Source organism: Heterocephalus glaber, unplaced genomic scaffold (genome assembly GCF_053883595.1).
Source record: "Heterocephalus glaber isolate CG9 unplaced genomic scaffold, H.glaber_assembly_v1.0 deba00000122, whole genome shotgun sequence".
Classification (NCBI taxonomy): domain Eukaryota; kingdom Metazoa; phylum Chordata; class Mammalia; order Rodentia; family Bathyergidae; genus Heterocephalus; species Heterocephalus glaber.
The window spans coordinates 79,608,743-79,621,594 of record NW_028258138.1 but is presented as its reverse complement, the minus strand read 5'-3'; the positions used below and the strand labels follow the sequence as shown (position 1 = coordinate 79,621,594).

At 48.7% G+C, this 12,852-nt stretch overlaps 1 protein-coding gene across 1 annotated transcript; it reads right to left on the bottom strand.

Moving 5' to 3' along the window:
* Positions 1–887: 887 nt before the first annotated feature.
* Positions 888–5,667, bottom strand: Ghrl (ghrelin and obestatin prepropeptide). Its single transcript, XM_004835338.3, has 4 exons — positions 5,534–5,667; positions 5,248–5,364; positions 1,695–1,803; positions 888–1,017 (listed from the first exon to the last, which is right to left on the bottom strand). The coding sequence occupies exons 1-4, from the start codon at positions 5,639–5,641 to the stop codon at positions 998–1,000; spliced, it is 354 nt and encodes a 117-aa protein (XP_004835395.1). The 5' UTR covers positions 5,642–5,667; the 3' UTR covers positions 888–997.
* Positions 5,668–12,852: the final 7,185 nt, after the last annotated feature.

Here is a 12,852-nt window from a genome sequence, read left to right as displayed (position 1 = left end):
AGGAGGAAAAATTGAGTCAATGGGGGAGCTGATGAATCAGTGGTACCGTGGGCTTGGGATTTGAACACCGATGTCTTTGAGTAAACTTTGGAGGACATTCTTTCACTCTTTGTTTTTTTTTGTTTGGTACTTGCACTTTCGTGGTAGGCAGCGGCCCCACTGAGCTAAATCCCTGGCCCATTCTTTGCATTCTTTGTGGGACCTTTTTCTTGTCCTTTAATCTAGGGATCAACCCAGGGCCTCATGCATGCTGGGCATGTACTCTGCAGCTAGCACCCAGTGCCTGTACTAATCTTCACACACATGCGCAAAATGGAAAGGATTCACACCAAGGTGTGTGTGGCTGGCAACGTCCCATTTGTTTCCCCCCAGAAGATGAGCTTCTGACCTGAGTTCAGCCTGGGACCGAGGGTGAGGTTCTTGTCAACTGTGGGCTGGAGGCAGGAAGTGTTTGGGGATAGCCAGCCTCACTACATGAGACCAGTACTTTGCCAGGCCTTTGAAGTAGTGGGCAAGGAAGGAGAGTATTCTTATTTCAGCCCTGTCTGATAGTGTTTAAGAGCCACTATTGAGCACCTATGGATGTCTAACTTCAAACTCATTCTTGGGCATTATCATCATCTTGTTCATATCATCTTGGTGACTAACCTGGAGTGGATATTGACTTCAGTATTGTCACCTACAGTTTCTTTGTTCAAGCAGCCACTGCTGGTTCTTATACGTTCCAGGTGCAGCAGTGCTGCCCTCAGATAGCTTGCATATATAAGTGCCTGGATCTGTCTTCCTCCCTACCTCCCCTTCTGTTCTCCAGAAACCTGTTCTGCATCCCTCAGTAGTTTAAAATATGAGGTTTCCCTCTGGTGGAATAAGTCCCATTTGGACATTTGGCACGAAGTTTGAACATTTATTCGCCTCTTAAGCTATCACAAGGGTCTCAGAAGTTGCTGCAGAAGTGCTGGGAGAGCCAGGTGAGCACATCTGGGCCAGTCCTGCGGGGTCACTTGTCAGCAGGGGCCTCTGGAACATAAGAGTCAAGTCAGTACCAGGGCCCCATCCTGCAGGATCCCTTGAAGGTGCTTTCTTTCCACAGTAGTGACGTGGAACTGGAAGACAGCACTTGAGGTGGCCTGTGACCTTGGGCAGGTCCCTCAGCAGTGTCTTGGCACCCTCACCTGAGCAGCAGGTGAGCACTGCCCTGCTTACCTCACAGTGTAGGGTTGCATGGTGCTTGTCATGCTGGGAAAGAAGGTGCTTTGCAGACTGTCACAAGCACTTCAAGGACATAATTCTGCCTGCTCCATCAGGGTAAATTTGGTATCTTTTTTACAAGACAAGGGGATTTGAAACAACCAAAAACTTTGCTTGTCTAGCTGTGGAGCCTGTTCAGAATGTAGTTGTGGCACTCATTACCTTTGAGAAGAAAGATAATAGTTGGTGCCTTAACACTGAAGGATTCTATTCTCTCACAACAGGTGTTAGCACCATTTTACAGGCAGGAAGTTGAGGTTCAGCTGGGCCCTGGGCTGCTTAGGGACTTTGAAGACAGACTTTGTGCTTACTCCCCTGGTGAGCCGAGGAATTGGGAACTCATTGAAGAGACAGGGCTTGGGGAAGAAAACTTCTCATAAGGTGGGCTCGGCACCCATTTGGGATTTCATAGAAATAGAGTTAACCTGGCCCAGGCAAGGACTTACCTTTGGCCTCTTCCCCAAGGATATCCTGAAGAAACTTCTCCAGGGCCTGGCAGTGCTGCTGGTACTGAGCCCCTGACAGCTTGATGCTGACATCAAAGGGGGCATTGAACTAGGACACAGGGTGACACAGGAAGGATCAGCAGTCACACCCCCACCCAGCACAGACACACCTCTCATGGGAGGCTCAGGATGGGGTGTGCCTGACACAAGCTCGGAGTGCTCTGCCCACCAGGCCTGTGTCTCCCCTCCTTCGGGCTGCTCCCTCACCTTCTGGTCTCTGTCCATGTTTCCCAGCCTCAGCATCTCTTGGGTTCCTAATAGACCGGAATCCCCTAATATGCTTCTTTTCCCTCCTGTGGTTTTGGAAGACAGCCGATTGAATCGCTGCCAGTGAAATTTCCAACCTTAGCAGGAAGGGTGAGGATGCTGTGTATCTATCTGGCATGCAGGCTGCTAACCTGGGAGATGATCCCGGCCTCTCCTCGTCCACCTTTCTCTGTTCTCATTGTCCTGCCTTGCTCCCTCCCTCATCTGTTCTTCCTCTGGACACAGACCTGTTGCACGGGAAATCAAACTGGAAGCCAGCTGTTTTCTAGAAGGGAGCTCCCAGCCAGGTCTTTTCTTCTTTCTGCACCTGTTTCTCCCTCCCCCTTCCCTGGTCTCCAGGTGTTCTGAGATGGTGCAGTGCAGGTCACAGTTTGGGGGAAGCAGCAGCAAGCCATTTGTGGCCATGTCATAGACTTCCCTCATGGAGAGCAGGGACTGAACTCTCTTGTTGGCAGCTACCTTGGGCCTGGTGTGTTGGTCACTCAGGTATTTGAATGTGTTCATGAAGGCACCTTGGTGCTGGAAAGGAGCTCTGATATTCTGGTCCTTTCCCCAGTCCTCATGGTTGAGTGACCTGCGCAAGGTCACAGAGGGAATTGGTGGCCAAGAACTAGAAAGCAGTACTCTGAAGCCCACCCAGGCCCACACGCCATCATGCCAGGCCAGGCCATGTCCCTGATTCCTGCTGCCACGTCACACCTCAGTGCTCCTGTGAGGCAGGGCTGTCTTGTCCCCAGCTCACAGGTGAGGAAACAGGCTCAGAAGGTCTGACATGGAAACAGCCATGTGTTCCCTTTGCAAAACGTGGCCCTGAAGGTGGAGTATGTGGGCAGTGGCGAAATTGGTGTCTTTAGGGAACTGGTGCTTCTTCCTTCCTTTGGGAAGTGCCCATTTTCCTTCTCCACCCTGCAGCGGGGAGAGGTGGTCAGATCACCTGCCGGTCATCTTAGGAAGCCACCAAGCTGGTCTGATGGGAAATGTGCTTCAAAGTCACCCAGACAAGCCCTGGAACATGTAGATTTCCTCGGCCCCTGTTCAGTGGGCATCGAGGAGTTGGCCTCAAAACTCTTGTAGTTCTGAATGTGATTTTGGAGGGAAAACCTTTGAAGGGGGAGGTGGAGGGGCCTGAGATGAGGTGGAGCCAGAACGGAAGAGGTTTGCCTGGCACTCAGGACTCAGTTTGTGCTTTGCCCTCCCCAGTCCTTAACAATCATGCCCCTCAGTTTCCAGGAACCCTTCCCTGGCTCCGGCAAAGGCTGAGCAACAGTTTCTTCCAGGCCAGTGACCATGGAAACTAGACTTCTCCTTAACTAGACTTCCTCCTGCCTGAGCCAGCCTGGAGCGCCTTGCCTAGGGAAAGCCTCCTGGTGTGAGCCTGAGGCTTTATAGGCCATGCACAGGTTCCAGGGAAAGCTTCACTGGATGGTCCTGTGCCCTGCTGTGATCTGCATCTTGAGTGTAGTGGGGTGAGCAGGTTACGCTACAGAAGAGGTGCCTCCTACAGAAGGCTGTTACCTGTGAAGACCTCTAGACAGCAGTGGAACCAGGCACAGGGGCACAGGCCTGGAATCCAGTACCCTGGGAGGCTGAGGCAGGAGGATCATAAGTTCTAGCCTGGCCTGAGCAGCTCAGAGACTTAGCAAGACCTTGAATCAGAATATTTAACAAGGGTAGGAGATGGAGCTCAGTGTGAAGGCCCTGAGCAATGGAGCAGCACAACACAAAGCAGGTGGAGTGGGACCTGCAGTGACAAGCAGAGAGGCAGTGAAAGTTGTTGGAAGAGCCCAGAGGGCTTTCGAGGGCTGTGAGCCTTGGCTGCTGAGGTGGTGATGGGGCTGGCTGGGGGCCACAGGCACTGAGCCCAGAGCCTCCAACACCAAGGGAGCTGTACTTCACCAGTTTGTGAAGTGGGCATCAAGCCCGGTGGTGACAGGCATGACAGTGCAGTGATTGCCACTGTTGGGTTCACCCCAGGGGATCCTGGCTTAGCTGCAGTAAGGTGTGACCATCTAATGCTTATGAGAGCCAGAGCCAGCCTCATGGGAAAGTTACAGACGACCCCCATCACATCCCTTTACTCCCTCCTGCTAATCTTTGAGCTGTCTCTTCAGGTTTTCCTTGTACCATTCAAGATTTGTCATAGCTGAGTGTCATGGTGCACTCCTATAACCCAGCACTCTGGGAGGCTGAGGCAGGGGATCTCAAGTTCCAGCCCAACCTAGGTACTTAAATGATTTAGACCCTGTCTCAAAAAAGGGCTCATAGCTCAGTGAATGGGTCTTGGGTTCAATCCTTCACACCAAAAACAAACTTGATCCACTTTGACTACAGGTGGGGCTAGCAGCCCACTTCCCTGTGTCTGGAGTTCAGTCTCCAACCAGTCCATCCCCATGTTCAGGCCTTTGAGGCCCCTGCTGGCCCCTCTGAAATTGCCTGGTGTCCACTAGTGCCTTCCCTCCCTGGCTCTCAGTGCCTTATGCTCCTGAGCTCTTATGGCAAAGTTATTTAGATATTTTTCTCTCCGGCAAAGACCTCATGGGGTCCTGTGCAAAGCTCAGCAGTTTAGGCAAGTTTATTGTAGGGAGCTAGTCTACATAATTTTGGGGAGAAAATTATTTTACAATTAAATTATGATTAAACCTAGTCTTGCCAGGCTGGTTATGCTATGTCAAAACATAACTCCATTTTTGCCTGTGGTCACAGCTGAGACCTCAATGGTTGAGTGATGCTGTTGAGCTCAAGGGCAAGATTACATCAGCTGAAGACATCCTGGTTCCTTGAGAACCAAGTAGTACAAAAAAGATTTCACCTGGGGAGGGACCAGTTCCTTATCAACTTAACTCATCCCACCTACTGTTGTAAAAATGCTTGCCTTACAGCCCTCATCAACATAAGAACCTCATTGTCAGCATAAGTTCCTCCTAGGATTACCACAGCCCCCTAAGTTACCTGAGGCTCTCTCCAATTATTGTGTGTACCCAATAAGTGATGGCTAGCTCAGGGAGTCTATCTTTGCCCACTCTGAGACACTGAGCCCCCCACTCTTTGAAATACTTTGAAATTACAAAAATCTCTGTTGTCTCTTTTTCTTTAGCCCTCATCATCCCCCTTTCTAGGCAGTCGGAGGATTGCCCTCTTTATAATTTCTGAGTAGCCGCTTCTGCCCTTCTTCCCTGGCCCCACACATGCCACAAACCACAAGCCCTCAGACCTACAGAGCACAAACCTGGATCTCCAGCTCATCCTCAGTCCTGTCTGCCCACCCTTTGCCCTCTGGGCGGAGCCAATCTTCCAGTGCTCGCGGCTGTACTTTGGCTGATGGCTGCTTGGACTCCTTTCTCTGCTGGAAGGGAAAGGTGTTCTTTAGGTCCCAAGCCCTCCTGTCTTCCTAGGAACAGGAAGGTCAGGCCATAGTCCTGTCCTCTGGGAGACAGCAGAGGCCCCACACAGGTCACACAGCTGCACGCTGAGTGGCAGGGCCTGAATGTGGGCCTGGAGCAGAAAGGGCTTACCTGGGCTTTCTGATGCCCAGGGCTCAGGAAGCTGGAGCCTGCCATGGCCAAGTCCACCCAGAGCACACTGAGGAGCAGCAGGCTGCAGAGGGTCCTCGCTGAAATCATGGCCTCCACTGGATAGGGACTGGTGGGCCTGGGAAAGAGTCTTGGGTAACTTACCTCACCCCTTGATGGGGCTGAGAGCCTGCTTGGGTGGGAGCCCATCATCAGGCCGCAGGGACTTTTGACCCTGGGTTGTGACTGCTAGGGAGCATGGTCCCTGTGCATCCGAAAGGTAGGAGAGAGTTGAGGCTGTGGGCTGCATTCCAGAACCATGCAGGACAGGATGCTTAGCAGTAGGACCTCTGTGATGGAGGCAGGGGGTGTCTCCTGTCTCATCTCCTCCAGGCCTGGAGGAGCTTGTGCCAGATTCCCCCCCCCCCCCCCAGTACAGGAGGATCGAACTTAGGACCTTGGCCTTGTGAGGCAGGGGCAGTGCCACTCAGCTAAATCCCCGATCCTGTGCCAGAATTTTTAACAAAGGAGGATGAAGCAGAACTAGCAAGGTCTGCAGAGGATATGGGGATTGGGGCACCTCCTAAAGAAAACTGACAGAGCAGCAAGCCTGACCTAGGCTGTCTGTTCTCCCCCTTGTTTAGATAGACCTGCTGAGGCCTAGAGGAAAAAAATAGATGTCACCAGTCACATGTAAGTTAAACCTATACACACACACAAGCCTGAGGAGTGCCGCACCTACCTGGACTCCCTTTGGAGGTGGTGCACAGGGGAAGTCTGGACCTTATATAGGAAGCCTGCTGTGTGCTTTCATCCAGTGAGTGCATCTCAAAGGTGGCCCAGCTGCCAAGGGCTGACTGACATTCCATGGAAACTAACAGTGCCCTTCCCCTGTCAGGAACCAACAGTGGAGATCAGGCTCCTGAGGGGTGGCTGGGTTGGCATGGTGTGGCGTGTATGCCTGCCCCAGCTGTCCTTGCCAATGAGCACAGGGGCATGTCTGTACCAGGGGCCTGGCCATGGTGCAGGTGGCTGTGTAACCTTGGCTTGCTCCCATTCTGTAAGATGAGGCTACCCTTACCAGATCTCCAAGCCACGTCCAGTTCCAGCACACTGCTGTCTTTTGTGAACTGAGGCTCACAGTTCACATGTGAGGACTGCCCTGCTTCACACACGAGAAACCCCTTGACTCAGAAGTAGCAGTGTGGGGCATTTCCACCCCATGACCACAAACCATGCTGCTTCATCTTTCCTTTCGGTTTGGGGGTAGAACCCTGGCCATCACACATGCTGGGTAAGCACTCCATACATGCTGGGTAAGGACTGCAGCCCAGCCCTTTTGCGAAATTGTGTTTTGAAACAGTATGCTAAATTGCCTAGGCTGGCCTTGAACCTGGGATCCTCCTACTCAGCCTCCCAAGCAGCTGGGATGAGGCATGTACCACCGCATCCAATTTGCCTTTCCTCCATTTCTTTTGGGTGGTACAAGTTGACTGCCTTTGGCTGTGGGGTTTTGTTTTGTCTTTTGCTGAGTTGTATGGAACCCAGGGCTTCATGTGGTCTACAAGCACTCTACACTGAGCTATACCCTCAGCCTGGCCTGTGTTTCTAATAGCAGCAGGCTGCTCCCTCGGTGAATGTTTTCCATTCTGGATGAGGCCTGATTGGAGCTGGAGGTGGGAGTCTTGTAGCCTAGGGCTGGCTCACGTCCTTGTGTGCTGTCGCCTTAGGCAGGTCACATATTCACACACACACCTGTGCTTAGGCCCCTGCATTTCAGATCCCTTTAAGGATTAAAGGGAGGATGGCAGTGAAAGCACTTACAATTCTAAAGAACCCTCCAGAAGGTAATGGCTGGTGTAACCCACACCCTGGGACTTTCGAGCATCTGCCACGGCCACTGGCTCAAGATGCCAGGGGCCAGATATCCTCCCTGAGCTTCATCAAATTGATGCCCAGGCCAAGTGAGCTGCTTATTGGAGTCCCAGCTGTCCAAAGGGCTGTGTGCTGGTCTAGGCCATGCTAGGGCTGCAGGTGGGAAAGGCTGCAGCAGGAGGTGTGCAGTGGTGGATTGGGGAGCAGGCCTGGTGCAGGAGGGGTGGGTGGCAGGGATGAAGGCGTGGGGCAGGGTGCAGTGAAAGGGCTGAATGGTGGTTTGGGTCAGGTTGGGGATGCTCCTGCAATGTGCTAGCCCCAGAAGTGTGAAGGGAGGCCAGTGACCAGTCATGAACAGGGGAGAGACAGAACCAGAGTTAACAAAAGAGTTGGAAAGTCTTCAAAACCTGAGAAGCAGAACCCTTCATTTCACTGGAAGGTAAACTGAATGCCAGGAGGGCCATGTTTTCATGCAGGTCTTGGGTAAATCCCAGGCCTCAGCCTGCCCTCTGTCTCCTGCTATGCAGTTCTCTTCAGATCAGCTGTCTACTCTGCCATGAGCACAGTGTTCAGGAAGATGGTCTGCCCTGTGTGGGGGACCTTGACGGGGCATCCAGCTGGGAAAACATTGGCAGCAGACAGTCAATTGCCAGATGACCATGTGATCTACCAGAAGGCCCGGGGAGGGGGCAGCTGGAAGCACATGTGTGGCTGGGCCAAACCCCTCAGTAGAATGGGGAGACTAAGGGGCTCATGTTGAAGAACATTTCATCTTTAATTCCAGAAGAAGGGGCACATCACCAGGAATCACAGAAGCTCTGTCACACCAGGCTCAGGTCTCTGTCCCAAAGACAGAAATGGTGGAGAGAAATCCTGAGCCCTCAGAAAAGACCTGAAGACTTTTCAGGACCACATCCCCAAACCTGTCAGAATTCCCTGAACCATGGTGACCGGGCACCTGCTGAGACCTGAGGGGCCGTGCCTCTGCAGGAGGCCTCAGAGGCAGTAGCTGCCTGTAGATCTTAGATACATGCCCATGAACAAACACCACACCATGCTGTTATCTCAATGGTGCGATCACCTGACGTGGAGCCCGGCCGCATGCTGTGGAGTCCAGAGTGCACGGAGGAGGCAGGGGAGGGAAGAAAAGCCAAGGGGTACAGGACCCATGGAGGGAGGAGGTGCCTAGAGTACCACACGACCCACTCAGCTGTGCAGTGGTGGTGGTGGTGGGGTCTGGAAGCTGGGCCTGGGGGAAGGATGATGGCCAAGCCCAGGCTGACAGCTCCTCCTCTTGCAGCCAAGCAGAGGTAGGGTAAAGTCACCTCTGTCTGCCTATCAGCTGGGGGGCTCCCTTCCCTTGGGGTTCCCTTCCGTTGCTGTTCCCTTGAGGAGCTACTGTAGTGAATGGACCAGAGGCCTTGTCAATACTGAGCTAATTGCTGTATGTACATGGTGCCTGAGAACAAATTCTTTATTCACTTTGCACTATGTCTTCTGCACTGATAATTGGTTCATCATGCACTTCCCCCTCTGTGTCACTGGGGAACAAACCCAGGGGTATTGTACCATTAAGCTACATCCCCAGCCCTTCTTATTTTGAGATGGAGTCTTGGTAAGTTGCCCAGGGTGTGCTTGAACTTGAGATCTTCCTACCTCAGCCTCCCAAACAGCTGGGATTATTGGTGTGTGCCACTGTGCCTGGCTTGTTTATTTTTTAAATAGTTCAGCTAACTTTAATTTGACTGAAGCCATCTGGGGTTATGAAAGAAGTTTTACTCTTGAAGTTTGGGATATTTGGTGCTTTCCTTCTCTTCTGGTTCCTGTGACTTCTAGATCAGCACTTTTTAATAGAAATGCAGTGCTGTCCTCTGGAGTGCTGGGACCACAGGCGTGTCTCACCATGCCCAGGTTCATATTCTGTTTTGTCTAGCTAGTGTATCTTCAGTATAGCACATTATTAACACAATATTTGACTTGTTAAAATCCCAAGCTTTGAAGTCCAGTAGTTTCACTCTCACAGCACATCTGGGTGGGAACAGCCACTGTGAGTGTGTTGGTAACTACATGCAGCTGCCAGCTCCCGTGCCAGGCAGTGCTGGTCTGTTTCCATCTCTGTGGGCCCACTTCCTTTTGTCCCACTTTCCCTTCCTGCTGCCATGCCCACCCAGCTTCTCCCCTACGCCTGCTTTCTACCTCTAGATCGGGACTGTGGTCCAGAGGTGAGCAGTGTGAGGGCTGCAGGATCTCGGGCTAGGTGAAGCCCAGTTCCTTGCTGCAGGCCTGTGCCAGGCTCATGCTGGACTCGAGAAGAAGTGTTGGAGAATGCAGACTGTTAAGGTCTTTTCCTCAGGCTCTGCCCTCCTCGGTCTGGATGGGGGACCCAAATCTGTATTTAACAAGTGTCTTGGGGCCGGGGATTTAGCTCAGTGGTTCCACTGCCTGCCTCACAAGTGCAAGGTCCTGAGTTCAATCCCTAGTACCAGAAAAAAAAAAAAAAACCCAAAAACAAGTGTCTCAGGTAATTCTTTTCTGATTTTAAAACACTGCTTGCTGCCCAGAATAAAACTTGAACATACAGAAGATTCTGTGTGTTTGTGTGTGTGTGAGTGTGTGTGAAAATTTCAAAATCCAAAAATAGTAGAGACGGCATAAGCATACTCAAGAGGCTGAGGCAGGAGGATCACTATGAATTCAAGCCCAGCCGGGGCTACAGTGAGTTCAAGGCACCCTGAACTTCAAAGCAAGACCTTGTCTCAAAACCAACCAAAAAAACCCCACAAAAACAAAACAGTATAATGACTCTCAGTATTTATTTTCTTTTTAATTCTTTTATTGGTACATTTTAGGTATACAGTACGTTTACATTTATCAATGGGTGTTTGTACCTGTACATGATGTATCTTAGTTATTATTTTTTCCTCCATTACCTGTGTGCCCTTCATCCCTTCCACCCTTCCTTATTTACATAGATTTCTTTTCCATTTTTTTTCTTTTCTCATAATTTTCCTTTCCCTCCTTCCCTTTCCCCTTCCCCACCCACCACCCCATACCTTTGGACCTTTTCCTATTTCAAATTATCAATTATTCATTTTAATCATTTTAATCCTTATTTACACTTTCAGTTTCTCACACTAAAGAAACTATTGGTATTTACATGTGTGTCCTATTTGTTTCACTTAAGAGTATGGCCTCAATGTGCATCCATTTAGCTATAAATGTCTCTAGTTTCTCATTCTTTATGGCTGAGTAATACTCCATTTTGTAAAAAAAAACCCACATCTTCTTTATCCAGTTTCCAGTTGATGGGCACTTGGGCTATTTCCAAGCTTTAGCTATTACAAACTGTGCCGCTATAAACATGGGTGCACATATATCACTGTGGTATGATTCTTTTTAATTCTTTTGGGAAGATACCCAGCAGGGGAATAGCTGGGTCAAATGGGACCTCTAGTCCTAGTTCTTTGAGGTATCTCCATACTGATTTCCACAGTGGTTGCACCAGTCTGCACTCCCACCAACAATGGAGAAGGGTTCCTTTCTCTCCACACCCTCGCCAGCATTTGTTATTGGTTGATTTCTTTCTTTCTTTTTTTTTGGTACCAGAGATCGAATTTGTGTCCTTGTGCTTGTGCAGCAGGCGGTGAAACCACTGAGCTAAATCCACGGCCCCATGTTATTGGTTGATTTCTTGATAGCAGCCATTCTTTGTGGGGTAAGGTGGAATCTCAGTGTTGTTTTCATCTGCATCTCTCGAATGACCAGTGATGTTCAATATTTTTTCATATATTTATTTGCTGCTTTTACCTCTTTATCTCAGAAAGGTCTGTTCATTTCAGATGCCCATTTTTGAATTGGGTCTTTGAATTTGGGGGGGGGGTCTGATTTTTTTCAATTCTTTATATATTCTTGATAGTAGATCTTTGTCTGAGTTACAGCTGCTAAAAATTTTTTCCCACATTGTAGGTTGTCTTTTAGCTCTGTTGGTGGTTTCTCTTGCAGGGCAGAAGCTTTTTAATATGATGAAATCCCAGTTGTTGATTATTTGTGCTAGCTCCCATGCTACTGAGGATTTGTTCATAAAGTCTTTCCCTATGCCAGTGTCTTCAAGAGTTCTACCTAACTCATCTTCCAACAAGTTTAGTGTTTATGACTTAATATTTATGTCTTTAATCCACTTCAATCTTAGTTTAGTGCATGGTGATAGGTATGGGTCTAGTTTTAATCTTTGGAAGGTTGAAATCCAGTTTTTCCAACACCATTTATTAAAGAGGCTATCTTTCCTCCAATGAGGGTGGTTGTCTCCTTTGTCAAAGATGAGGTGGCTGAGTATATCTGGAGTTGTTTCTGGATCTTCTAATCTATTCCACTGATCCTCAGGTCTGTTTCTTTGCCAGTACCATGCTGTTTTTATTATAGTAGCTTTGTAGTATAGTTTCAAGTTGGGGATTGTGATACCCACAGCCATGTCTCTGTTGCCTTGCAATTGCTTTTGCTACTCTAGGTTTCTTCTGATTCCAAACGAATTTTTGGGTTCTTTTCTCTATTTCTGTGAAGTATATTGTTGGAATTTCAATCGGCATTGCATTAAATCAATATAGTATTTTTGGAAGTATGGCCATTTTCACTCTATTGGTTCTTCCTACCCAGGAACAAGGGGTATTTTTTCATTTTCTTAAAGCCTCTTCGATCTCCTTTTTCAGAGTGCTGTAGTTTTCAATGTAGAGGTCTATTGCTTCCTTTGTTAGGTTGATTCCTAGATATTTCATTTTTTAGATGCTATTGTAAAAGGAATTATTTCTCAAATTTCTCTCTCAATGAGTCTGCTATTTGCTTATAAGAAGGCTATTGTTTTTTGAGTGTTGACCTTGTATCCAGCTACTCTACTGAATCTGTCAATTAGGTCTAGAAGACTTTTGACTGAGTTTTTTGAGTCTTCTATCTAAAGTATCATATCATCAGCAAATAATGACAGGTTAACTTCTTCCTTTCCTATCTTTATTCCTTTTATTTCTTTCTCTTTTCTAATTGCTGTGGCTAATGTTTCCAGAAGAATATCGAACAGGAGTGGTGATAGTGGGCATCCTTGTCTTGTTCCTGATTTTAGCATGAAACTTTTCAGTTTTTGACCATTTAGTATGATGTTAGCTGTTGGTTTTTCATAGATAGCCTTAATCAGGTTGAGATAAAGACCTTCTATTCCAATTTTCTGTAGCATTTTAATCATGAATCGGTGTTGGATTTTGTCAAATGCCTTTTCTGCATCTATTGAGATGATCATAGGGTTTTTGTCCTTGGCTCTGTTAATATAGTGTATTACATTTATTGATTTATGGATGTTGAGCCATCCTTGCATCCCTGGGATAAATCCAACTTGGTCAGGGTTATGATCTTCTTGATAACACTCTGTATTCTGTTTTCCAGTATCTTGTTGAGGATTTTTGCAT